This window comes from Aethalodelphis obliquidens, unplaced genomic scaffold (genome assembly GCF_003676395.1).
Source record: "Aethalodelphis obliquidens isolate GAN/ISIS:26980383/991018 unplaced genomic scaffold, ASM367639v1 scaffold9, whole genome shotgun sequence".
Classification (NCBI taxonomy): Eukaryota; Metazoa; Chordata; class Mammalia; order Artiodactyla; family Delphinidae; genus Aethalodelphis; species Aethalodelphis obliquidens.
This window is the reverse complement of record NW_020837953.1, coordinates 9,745,520-9,758,733: the sequence shown is the minus strand read 5'-3', so window position 1 is coordinate 9,758,733 and position 13,214 is coordinate 9,745,520. Positions and strand designations below refer to the sequence as shown.

The 13,214-nt window shown below is 41.1% G+C and overlaps 1 protein-coding gene across 3 annotated transcripts in view; it reads right to left on the bottom strand.

The window, feature by feature from the left end:
- Nucleotides 1–13,214, bottom strand: part of TXNDC12 (thioredoxin domain containing 12) — a 103,801-nt gene that overhangs the window by 71,538 nt on the left and 19,049 nt on the right. For 2 of the 3 annotated variants that reach the window (XM_027108557.1, XM_027108558.1), the window contains exons 5-8: nt 12,929–12,998; nt 12,067–12,150; nt 4,527–4,578; nt 3,453–3,498 (exon numbers count right to left, since the gene is read on the bottom strand). In XM_027108557.1, the coding sequence (XP_026964358.1) occupies nt 3,453–3,498; nt 4,527–4,578; nt 12,067–12,150; nt 12,929–12,998 (252 nt within the window). Of the gene's footprint in view, nt 1–3,452; nt 3,499–4,526; nt 4,579–9,122; nt 9,972–12,066; nt 12,151–12,928; nt 12,999–13,214 lie in introns of those variants that run through there. The other variant, XM_027108560.1, reaches the window with a different exon arrangement.

The following is a 13,214-nucleotide window of genomic DNA, read 5'->3' as shown; positions in this document are numbered from 1 at the left end:
CCACAACAAGAGAAGCCACCGTAATGAGAAGCCAGCACACCGCAACGAAGAGTAGCCTCCGCTCTCCACAACTAGAGAAAAGCCCTCGCGCAGCAACGAAGACCCAATGCAGCCATTAATTAATTAATTAATTAATTTAAAAAACATAACACTGACTAGATCATAAACTACCCAGGGATGCTGGAGAACCAGGTTTGGGGTACACATTGCAGACATGCTGGGGAAGACACCATGGCTGTCACCACTAAGTACTAAACTTGTACTGCTTGAAAACCACTACCCTCCAACACTGGACACCACTGTGGGCATTATAACCACCACTGCCCCAAGAACTCAGTCTTCCTGCAAATGCTGTTGTCTGTGCTGCAGGAAGGTGTATCTGATTGGTTGAGCCTAGTTCATTTGCCTATAGTCTAGCTGCAAAGGAGGCTGGGAAAGCAATTATCTAGTATTTCCAACTTCTAAAATAGAAAGAGAGTTCTGTCTCCCTCCAAAATTTATAAGGTGAAGGATTTCTTGAATCTAAGAAGGATAATTTAATGGCTAAAAAGAATTTTTTAATGGCTACATAATACACTAATTTCTTTGCCCAACTTGAACTATATTATTTCCCGCCTACCCATATTTACACTTAAAAGAAAAAAACACTTCAACATAATGCAACTCAAAATGCAATTACCCACTCACCAAAAGCAGTGCAACCCAAAGTCTCATTATTTACTACATCCAGTTACAAATCTAGAACTTCTAAGTGCTATTTTTGAAATCACACCTGTATATATGATATCTTAATCAGGAAGTTCACCGCTATAATAAGCAAGGTTCTATTGTGGATAATAGGAACCATGCTAGCTATTTTAATCAGAAAGCATTTAATACAGCGAATTAGGTACTAAAAAAAATCACTGAAATGACTAGAAGAACAAACACTAAACTGGGCCCCAAGGAATGACTCCAAGACATCGTAGGCTGTCCCGACATGGGAAATGAAAGTTTTACATCACGCGGGAAGGAATCTGCCCTCCCAGGTTATGGTTTCGGGATCACACCATCTTGGCCACCATCTGGAAATAAGCAAGCCATTGTCCTCCTGGAACACTCTGCGATAGCTACAACCTGGGATCAGGAAGCTGCTGCCAGAACACTTGTCTCCAGAGCCACATCACACCTGCGAAGTCACACCAGCAAAATGGAGGCCTCACAGTCTGCCAACTCTTCCCCAACAGTTCCCAATTCAATCTCACATGAAAGTATCACTGTAAAGTGAGTGCACTTTAAAGGCAATACTGAGTGAGACAGCATGATGGTGACTAAGATGGTCAGCAAGCCCACAGATGGTGGTACCAAAGCAGAAGCTTGGCAGAAGGGAAATCCAGATTAAGACTCTCTTCCAATAAAATCAGATCGTTGCTTCATCCAGGATAAAAGGAATCCAGTGTAATTAAATTGACACGAGGGGGAATTCTCTGGCAGTCCAGTGGTTAGGACTCAGTGCCTTCGCTGCTGAGGGCCCAGGTTCAATCCCTGATTGGGGGAACTAAGATCCCACAAGCCATACAGCACAGCCAAAAAAAAGAAAGAAAAAAAAAAACCAAACCGACACGAGGTGCCTTGCTGTTGGAGTCTCTGGATTGTGTCACCAAGTCCAAAGGTTCAGTGTTGGTTGCTGCAGCTGACAAGTTAGGCGCTCAGCAGTGACAGGTTATCCTTGGAGAGGCTGCCTAACTGCGATCAGTGGCCCTGATGCTCATGGCCTAGAGTGGCATGGGAGAGCAGCCCAATTATCCTGCCCAATGAAGGGAAGAGAAGTGGTGCTGAGGAGCTGAAAGGGCCACCTGGAGGGGCCTTGCTGACAAGATAAAGGGGCAGGGTGCGTGGACTGACCACTGGAGACTGATAGGAAAATAGACATCTCAGCAGATGCCTTCGTGGAAGGGTGTGCCAGGACCAGGTAGGATGCATTATACCTCAGAAGATGCTAGCATGAGCAGTGTCTCTTATCTGATGTCATGACACTGTATAATTCTCTGAGATTTAAATGCCATCCAGGGAAGGAGAAAAGAGACAAAAAAAATCCTAAAGTTGATCAAGTTTCAACCTCAAATAACCTAAAAAAGCTTGGACCTGACTGTAAGTGGTTTCTCTGTCTTCAGGCAGAATGGCAGTTTGAAAGGGAATTGTTATTGGAATAGACAATTATGTTTCTATTTTTGTAATTGTATAAGTTGGCTTGAAAATTTATACTTGCTACACAGCATAAGGCATTGATGCAGTCCTTGAGTTGGCTGACTTGAATACAAATTGCCTAGTATGGTGTAGTAGTTAAAAGTATGGTTTCAGGGGCCAAATTGCCCACGTTCAAATCCCAACTCTGATCCCACTAGCTTAGGTAAGATACTTACCCACTGTGTGCCTCAGTTTCCCTATCTATAAGGCAGAGATGATGATGATGGCAATAGAACCAAATCCATCAGGTTATTGTTAGGATTCAATGAGTTAATACGACTGGATGATTTAGAACAGTTTCTGGCACACAGTGCTGTATAAATGTTTGCATCTTTAGGTAAAGAATGTTTGAAACCTTTAGTCTTGAAACTTCTATGGTTGCATGATCCCTGAAAGAATTTTGGAAAAGTAGGTACTTTTTTTTTTTTTTTTGCAGTATGCGGGCCTCTCACTGCTGTGGCCTCTCCCGTTGCGGAGCACAGGCTCCAGACACGCAGGCTCAGCGGCCATGGCTCACGGGCCCAGCAGCTCCACGGCATGTGGGATCTTCCCGGACCAGGGCACGAACCCGTGTCCCCTGCATCGGCAGGTGGACTCTCAACCACTGCACCACCAGGGAAGCCCAAAACTAGGTACTTTTAAGTTGACTCTTTTGAGATCTAAAAGCTTCATCATTTAAATAACGGCAAAGGACATAATTTCTGGTGTGCTGTAAATATTAACATTTAGAAAAAGCTGTTATGTCACTTTAAAAAAATGTATACGCTAGAGCCTAAGTACCACAGGAATTTTATACCCACTTTATCCACTTAATTTTTTTTTCCACTTAAAACTAATACATGGACAGGCTCTTCTTAACGGTTGGAAATTTTACATTATTCTCTTTCTTCTTGAACTTGCATTTCTTTCACTCCACCCACAGAATTATAAGCTAATGTAATGCATTTATATGCTTAAAGTCTCTTATTGATCACCATGTCATACCTCTCTATAGTAAATTTATGTATTTAATAGGAATTAAAATGCTAAAATTCTTATAGTCAAATTCTTTGAGTATAAGAATCTAAGTTACATTAGACAATTTTTGTACCCTAGTTTACAACCTCTTTATCTTTCCCCCCATTTGGCTGTCACTGTGCTAACCAGCTACGTTTGGAGGTTGAGGACACCTCTCTAAAACTGCATTCCCTTATCTCTTGCTTTCTGCTTCCAAGGCTCTTTGTTACCTCTGTGTCGACGTTCTTCCAGGAAATTAGCTCCTCTGAGGCAACCCTGGACCAGAGAGGTAAACAGCTCAATAATAAATCCTATTTTGGTTCTCCCTCCTGTGCTTCACTTTCCCCAGTCTCTCATTCCTGTCCCCGAGAATCTCTTCCTAGAATATATTACCCATACAGGCCTTATCTCAGGCCCTACTTTTAGGGGAACCTAAGCTAAAATCTAAGAGTTAAAATTTTTTTTCCAGATTCAATTATCGTTACAAGAATTATTAGTATGTCAATCAAAACAATAAATATTACAAATGTTAATAATTATTAAACATAAAAAGTAAAGTTTTATTAAAATTGCATCTTAGTGACATGACTTTTTAAAATGTCATTCATATATCTGTGGGAAGAATATTACTTATGGCTAGAATGGGACAGGATTCAGCATTAACTACTTTTTATATCAAGAGTATTCTCAAAATGTTAAAAACTTAATTCTCTGACAGATTTTAAGCACATGCCAAAATTTTAACTTATTAATCAGGACCAGCAAGATGACAAAACCAGTTCAAAGTTGAAATAAGATTATTAAATCAGATACAAAATTGGTTAATGACCTAAAGGCATTAAAGCTATAACCTATGAGGTTATCTTCTCCCTGGGAAAGAAATCATTTGCTTCTTATCAGTTTTCTATAAATTGACATCTAACTCTATAGAGTTGTAAAATGTGTGTACCCTAATTAACAGTAAATAGTAAATTAAACTAATTTGTATTCTCTTAGAAAGTCAGATAACCCTTTAGGGAGGCTTGTTACTACAATGCTGTACAATAACATTAAAAGTTTGGAACAACTTCTCTTAACACTAGTTATTACGTTTAGAAATATAAATGCTTAGAAATGTTCACATAAATAAGTACATGAGAATGGAAGTTTTGTTAGTGCAATAGCATTAAATTCTTTGAACTCTTACTGAGTTATATGCCAAAAAATCACAAGTGACCTAACATCAAAAATTTAAAATACCAGTTGATACATCAATTAGGCCCTCTTTTAGTCATGTTGTAAGCAAAGAAATAGAAAACACTTACCTTGTGGAAGAATTTGTTACCCATTCATTAAAGTCATTCACTTTCTCAGTTTCTGGAAAGTATACCACAAAGACATCAAATACTTATTAACTACCTCTCAAACATTTTCACTTGCCTTGGAGGTACACCACACAACCCAAATGCCACAAAAAGGGCTAAGAAAATCTTTGCCAATGCAACATGCTTTGATAAACTGTGTTCATCTTATCATGTGCTTCAAGTGTATTTTAATGAAACACTTGTCTTTCATTCAATTTATGGAAAAAGTATTATATATTAGCCAAATGGCCAAGTCAGTCTTCACTGTTAAGTCAATCAGCTACATCAGTCTTTCATTTAAAAAGACTTCATTTTGGAGAGTTAGAGTGTTTTATTTTATTTTATTTTTAAATTTATTTTATTTTATTATTTATTTTTGGCCACATTGGGTCTTTGCTGCTACGCGCGGGCTTTTTCTCTAGTTGCGGCGAGTGGGGGCTACTCTTCATTGTGGTGCGCAGGCTTCTCATTGCGGTGGCTTCTCTTGTTGTGAAACATGGGCTCTAGGCATGTGGGCTTCAGTAGTTGTGGCACACAGCCTCAGTAGTTGTGGCGTGTGGGCTTAGTTGCTCCGAGGCATGTGGGATCTTCCCAGCCCAGGGCTCGAACCCGTGTCCCCTGCATTGGCAGGCGGATTCTTAACCACTGCACCACCAGGGAAGCCCCAGAATAAGCGTTTTAAAATCAAATGTATTGGGACTTCGCTGGCGGTCCAGTGGTTGACTCTGCGCTTCCACTGCAGGGGGCACGGGTTCCATCCCTGGTTGGGGAAGTAAGATTCCATATGCTGCACGGTGCAGCCAAAAAAAAAAAGTAATTCATTATCTCTAAAATCAAAATGTATTGATATATACATACAGTAAAATGTCTATATAGAGTTTACAGTTGGATAGGTTTTGACAAATACATACACCTAGGTAAGCATCACAATCAACATTTGCATCACCACAGCAAGTTCCCTCACGTGACATTGCAGTTAAATTCCTCTCCCCACACCCCCAATCTCAGGTAACCACTGATTTGATTTCTCAGACTACAGACAAGTTTTGCCTGTTCTGAAACTTCATATAAATGTACTCTTTTTTGGTCTTTTTCACTCAGCATGTTTTTGAGATTCATCCATGTTGTTTTATGTATCAGTAGTTTGTTTTTCTTTATTCTGGGTAGTAACCTTTTGTATGAATATACCACAGTTTATCCACTTATTTGATAGGTATTTAGGTTGTTTCCAGTTTTTGGATATTATGAATAAGGTTTCTATCATTCTTGTACAAGTTTTTGGTTTTTTTAAATATTTATTTTGGCTGCACCGGGTCTTAGTTGCGGCACACAGGATCTTCTTTGCGGCATGCAGGATCTTTTTTTAATTTAATTTTATTTATTTATTTATTTTTTTGCAGTACGCTGGCCTCTCACTGTTGTGGCCTCTCCCGTTGCGGAGCACAGGCTCCGGACGCACAGGCCCAGCGGCCATGGCTCACGGGCCCAGCCGCTCGGCGGCACGTGGGATCTTCCTGGACCGGGGCACAAACCCACGTCCCCCGCATCGGCAGGTGGACTCTCAACCACTGCGCCACCAGGGAAGCCCGGCATGCAGGATCTTTAGTTGCGGCATGCGGGCTTCTTAGTTGTGGCATGTGAACCCTTAGTTGCGGCATGCGTGTGTGATCTAGTTCCCCGACTAGGGATTGAACCCAGGCCCCCTGCATTGGGAGCATGGAGTCTTATCCACTGGACCACCAGGTAAGTCCCTCTTGTACAAGTTTTTGTTTTTGTTTTTGCAGACTTCTGTTTTATATAAATCACATAATCCTGTAATCCTGGAATTGCTGGGTTGCATAGTAAGTGTACATTTAACTTTATAAAACACTCCCAAACTGTTTTCCAAAATGTTTGTACCATTTGACCTTCCCATCAACAATAAACTGGAGTGTTCTAGTTGCTCCACATCCCCTCTACACTTGTTATCAACAGTCTTTTTAATTTTAGCAATTCCAGCAGGTGGGAAATAGTATCTCATTATAGTTTTAATCTACATTTCTCTGTTGCCTAATATCACACATTTTCACATGCTTATTGGCCATTCTTATATCTTCTTTTGTGAAGTATCTGTTCAAGTCTTTGCCCAGGGGCAACAACGTAACTTCATTTTTCAAGTCAAATAAACATGTTAACATGAATCTGTATGACAACTATCTTAGTTTCAAATCCTAACTCTAAAGCTAATTCCAAATTCTAAGAGGTGAAGACCTGTCATGAATTTGTCACTTGGATGACTTCAAACTTCTTTCTCTTCTCCTTAGACCTCTCCCTCAGGAGAAATGCCTTCTTTAATAACACGGGACTGGAAGAAGCAAATTTTCATCACTTCCACTCTACAACATTTCTGAATTCAAAACATCTCCAAATGGTGCAAACTGCCCATTTCTAACGTTAGGTTTTACTCTTGACAAACTACGCTTATGACAACTATGTACAGGACATAAAGCCTTTCTTTAATCAAGGAAGCTTAGTACTATTTCAATTTACCTTGGTTTGGCACCCCAGAGGTGTTTGCATAATACAGCAATGCACCATATTAAAATTCAGGGTAAGAGGTATGCCTTTCTTCTGTGAAGTGGGGAAAGGTGAATAGTGAGTGATAAGGGAGGTGGGAATGAACCATCCTGATGACATATCCTGGGAAATCTTTTTTGTTTAACTGTGATAAAATGTATGTAACAAAATTTAAACCACTTTCAAGTGTACAGTTCTGTAGCATTAAGTACATTCACATTGTTGTGTAACTAACACCACCATCCATCTTCAGAACATTTTCATCTTTCCCCACTTAAATTCTGTATCCATTAAACACTAACACCCAACCCCCCTAGTTCCTGGCAACCACCAGTCTTCATCTCTATGAATTTGACTGGTACCTCATGTAAGTGGAATCATACAGTATTTGTCCTTTTGTGACTGGCTTATTTTACTTAGCATAATGTCTTCAAGGGTCATCCATGTTTTAGCATGTGTCAGAATTTCCTTCCTTTTAAAGGCTGCATAACATTGCATTGTATGTGTATACCTCATTTTGTTAATCTACTCATCTGTTGATGGACCCAAGTTGCTTCAACCTTTTTTACTATTATGAAAAATGCTATAAACAGAGGTGTGCAAATGTCCATTCAAGTCCCTGCATTCAGTTCTTTTGGGTATATACCCAGAAGTGGAATTGCTGGATCATATGGTAATTGTTTAATTTTTTGAGGAATCCTGGGAAATCACTTTTGGGAAAATGAAGACCTGGATATCAATTCAGTAAAGATTTTGTGCCCATGTATTTCTTGTAAAGTCTTTACATACCCCAGACTGAAAACTCTTGTTCTGAGTCACACCTTAGAACATAAAGGAGGTAATGTAATGTGTGGTGAAAAAAGTGTGAGTTTGGAATAAGACAGGGGTGGTTAGAATCCAGTATTTAGACTAGAAACTGAGGGCAAGCCACTTCTCTCTCCAGTTTCCTTTTCCATAAAATGAGGCTAATAATACCTACCCATTAGGACCATTAATGGGATTTAAATAGAATGAATGAAAAGAACCTACCACAGAGCTTGACAATTCACTTGAAAGGACATTGTTTAGAGACCTTGGTACACAGGACAGAGGAATAGCTCTGCCCTAGAGCATGGCTGCCTGATGACAGCTACATGTGTGCAAACAGGTAATCACAATATAATGTAGTGCTGAGCCAAGATAGATGTATTGGGGAGAGGGGCATTTTATCCTCCTGAGAAAAGCCAGGTCTGCAAGAGGTGGCTCAAAATGTGAAGAATGAGCAAAAAGAAGTTTTAGGCAGAGGAAACAAGCCAAGGAAAGACAAAAAAGCATGAAAGAGCATGCTGTGAGGGAAACTTGAAGCAATCTGGTGTCACCACAACACAAAACGCAAAGACAATGGGAGCAAATGATGTTGAAGAAGCTTCCTAAGAGGCCTGGTAAAGATCTTGACTTGATCCTGTGCCTTGGTTTCCTTGTACACCTCAAATTCTTGTATAAAATGGAAATGATAATAGTACCTTTGTCATAGGCCTGTTAGGACTAAAGGCAAACGAAATGGGATAGTACACATAAAGCACTTAGAAGAGTGCCTGCCACATACTGAGGCCCAAATATTTTCTAATGTTAGTATTATTTTCTTGAGGGTGGCAGGAAAGGCTTTAAGCAGGGGAGTGACATGGTCACATCTGTGTTTTGGAAAGATCACTCTGGGGGAAGTAAGGAGGATGGATTGCAGGAGAGAATATTGGAGGCAAGTAGGCAAGTTACAAGGCTACAACAATAAATAGTCTAGGAAGTAGAAAAGGCCTGCCCTGTACAAGAGTGACAGTGAGGAAGGAGGGAATTCAGGTATTTAAAAAGTAGAAGAGAAGAGCTCTGATGCCTATTAGAATGTGGGAGGTGCAGGTGCACAAGGAGTCCTAGACAGAGCTCCTAGATTAGGCCCTCAAGGTTAGTTTTCTTCCTAAATGATCTCCCTCCCTCCATTCTCCAATAACAAAAAGGCCATCAAACACATTTCCTTTTAAAGTTTTATTAAAGTTTAATGGAACAATTTATATATATATATATATATATTTTGGTTAACCCCAGTACAAAAATACAGTTGACGACTTGACAAAAATGGCTCCATCTAGGGTTTGAAGGTTTGAGTTTCTCCAACAGTAACAGGGGAAAGCATGCTTCCAGCTGGGCTGAGTCCAAAGCACACAGCCATTCCTGCACACGCATGCGTGCAAACAGGGAAGCCAAGCCAGAGAAGAGGAAGGAAGTTGAAGGGATTCAGGAAGACGCCCAAGATTATTCCCAGGAGAGAAAGAGAAGAAACAGGCTGGTCTCCTTGGTGGGGTAGAATTATGGATTTACATTTAGGAATTGTTTTAAATGATAAGCTATTTCTGCAATTTTAACATTATAAAAAAGATGCTTCTGGTCTCTCTTCACCACTAAGGTGAGTAAAGCAGGAGGAAATGGAAAGATTCAGCTACTGCAGTGTGAGGAGTAAACCTCCAAATGGCTCAAGTTTTGTGTCAAAAGGTGTCATTCTTTACCTTCAACGACAGAGACATTTAGGTGAGAGGGGACAGGAGAAGGAAGTCTGCCACACTCTGCTGGATCACAAACATGGAGACCAGCTTCTGGCAGCAGAACTCTTCCACAGTGAGAGGGCCCCTTCCCATGGAGGCAGGAACAAGGTTTAAATGTTCTGAGTGATTCCTCAATATTCCCTTCCCTGCTGCCTTCCTTCTAGAACAGTAACTTTGATGAAAGGAGGGATACATTCATGTTACAACTCATCTTCGAGATGTTTCTCTCTGAAGGCATCACCCGTCAGCCTTTCCTGAGCTTCCTTCATCCCCTGAACAACTGTGAAATAAAGGTTGAGGGGAAAAGTATGAAGCACGTCTTTAATATTTGACATGTGACAACCAACACAGATTTTTATGTTTTAGGAGAAATATAAGAGGAGCACAGGATCTGGATTCAAGATCTAGTTCTGGATTTTAGCCCTGGAAAGTCTCTTGAATTTGTTTCCTCATCTATAAATAAGGTGATGCTACCTACTTCACACAGATTATAAAAATTAAATGAGAGAATGAATAATAAATGTGCTTTATAAACTATGAAGTCTTAAAAAAATGTTAGTAGTTACTTTGGCTTACCCTCCAGGATTAGAGTTGAACCCCTGTCACAGGCTGTAGATATTCACTTGACACTAAGGGAAAAGAAAACATCTTCCTACCATCCCCATCATCTCTTCTGGAGGATCGCTGCATTTAGTTCATATCCTGTGGAGGTTACAGTTTACACTGGTATGTGAGTGTGTGCGTGTACATGGAGGGAGGATGGTCTTCACTGAAAGAGGTCGTCATATCTAGTATCAATTACGTATGGAAGAAGTCAAGTTCTCAGGCACAGGAGAAACCTGGAAGGCAGGCCCTGGGCAGACGGAAGATGAAACTTCTCATCTATCTTGGGCATCAAGGAGGGCAGCTGTTTTGGTACAGGCTCCCCATACAATGGCAGGCCAGTTGTTAGGCTGAGCCAGAGTCTGTGCATCTCAGAAAGCAAACCAGGTAGTATAGTTTGTTACATCCCTTTTGTTTTGCCCAAGCCTTTAGTAAAGCCAGGTTTGAATATTCCAGTTTCATGTCAGCTGAGCCATGGAGAATTCAGGCAAAGGGTTCTGTGTCCACATTTGGACTAATGTGTTAAAGGATGATGCTGGTGTCAAGATGGAAGTGGTAACTTCATGAAATTCTAAAAGGAAGGTGAATTTCAGGGTCAAGAGTTGGGGACCTATGGGAATTCCCTGGTGGTCCAGTGGTTAGGACTAGGTGCTTTCACTGCCGTGGGCCTGGGTTCAATCCCTGGTCGGGGAACTAAGATCCCACAAGCCTCACAGCCAAAAAAAAAAAAAAAAAGTTGGGAACCTAAAGTTCAGCTACCCTTCTCCATGTGGAAAATTTCCCTGTAACACCAACCTCCAGTGATTGGCATTTGGGTAGGAAAGATGACATTCTCCTTACCCATGGAAAGGAGAGGATAACCTCTGCAGATCTCTTTCCTCTACCTATCCTGAGAAATTAGAGTTCTGAGGACTCAGAACATAAAGTGATCAACAACCTGGCAGCATGGCAATGGGAGACACATGGCAACTTAGCAAACAACCCTCTTTTACAGATGGCAGGGAGAAATTCAGAAGGAAAACAGGGACATTACGTGGCATGAATTCCAACCTCTCCCTCTAGAATGACTGTGCTCAAGGATAAGAGAACAAAAAAGCATGACTGACTTATGATTTCAATCTTCCCTCACATGTTTGTGCTGACGCTGTTCCCTCTGCCTCGAATGATGCTTTCCGCATTCCTCTGCTGGCTAGGACTCAACCCAGTCATCATTCCCTCTAGCATGCCTCACGCCCTCTCCATGTTGGGCTATACTCCCCCCTACACACACACACCCCTTGCTTCTGTAACTTGAAATGCCCTCTTCATATGTGTCCATAGAGACAAATTCTTATCCGTATCCATCTAGATCCAGTTAAAGTTTACTATCTATGAAACCTTTCAGACTAGATCAGCTAACAGTTAGCATTCCCCTTCTTTGAATTCTCACAAGAATAGCATTAGTGCAGTGGAAAAAAACTAAGTTCTGGACTGAAATCCTGGCTCTGTGACTTTTTAACTGTGGGTCCACGGGCAAGTGACTATTTCTGGGACCTTCAGTTCTTAACAGTTTCCTGTGGGTCAGTTAGCTCCCAGCTGGATTATAAAAAGCTAGGGAAGGGGCTCAGTCTTATCTTTCTCCTATATTCTACACAGCATCTAGCCAAAAGCTAGTCATGCAGCAGATGCTCGGCTAACATGTTGAATTAGTTTCCCATCACAGACCTTGCATGTGGTTCATCCTACTGAAACCTAGCAGCAACCCTCCCTCTTCTCTCTCAACATAACCATACCTTGCTCAGCACTGGTGTAGAAATACTTGTAGCTGGGGTTTCCATTCTCATTGATGATTTCAGGACGCACCTTGCCACTGGGATCTATTGTAGACAAAATGGCAGAGGGATTGCAATAGTTACAACAGAGAGGTACTTTAAGCACCATATGGTACATTAGGCCTTCTGGAAAACGAGACCTGCCCATCTTTGCAGCCCATTATCTCACCACCTTACCCCTTGTTTTTTATGTTGCAATCACAATGAATTCCTTGTAATTCCCTGAACACAACCCACCCCTACCCTCACTCCCCACCATGCCTTGGTATATGCTGGTCCCTCTTGCTGGCATGTTTCTTTTCTGTTTGATAATGGTGGGATCTATATTTTTATTTGTTTCCCCCATAGAATCTAGCAGAATGCTGAGCAAAGATTAGGTAGTCATTAAATATCTTTTATAAAATTGTTTGTGGAAATACATTTTTCTTGTTATAGAATCCCATTGCTTCAACCTCACTACAGGGTCAAGGGTGGGAACTGTGGCTTATCTCAGTCCCTGTAGTGCCTAGCAGTGCTTGACATATGGCTGATGCACAAATGATTGCTAAATGGATAAATGAATGATCACTACTCTCCCACTGCTCACAAAAGCAGTTAGTTTTGGGGTTTTGTTTTGTTTTTTACAAAAGCACGTAGTTAATGGGAAAAGTTTTCCTTCAGATCCGAGGTTCTGGCATTCAGAACTCCCCGTTCTCTCTTGAAACTGGTTTTTGTTTTTGTTTTTAGCCATCCCAATAAAATTTCACTAGGTGGAGTCAGTGCCTTGATTCATTTCTCTCTCCTTCTGCATCACAGATCCCCAGATTAAGACCTTTCACCTTACCCAGGAACAGGATTCGTGGAATATAACCCCCATCAGGGCTGAAATCTTCATCTTTGGGTTCTTCTTCATCCTGTTAAGTATAAACCTTAAGTCAGATCATGTTCCCTGTCTCCTCAAAGCCTTTCAGTGGCTTCCCCTCCCACTCAGGGTAAAACCTTAAGTCCTTGCAGTGGCCTAAGAGGCCCTACTTCACCTGCCACCTGGGCACTTCTCTAACATCACGCCCTACCCCTTGTCCAGTCTTTTCCAACCACACTAAGTTGCCTGCTGTTGCTGTCATTAAACA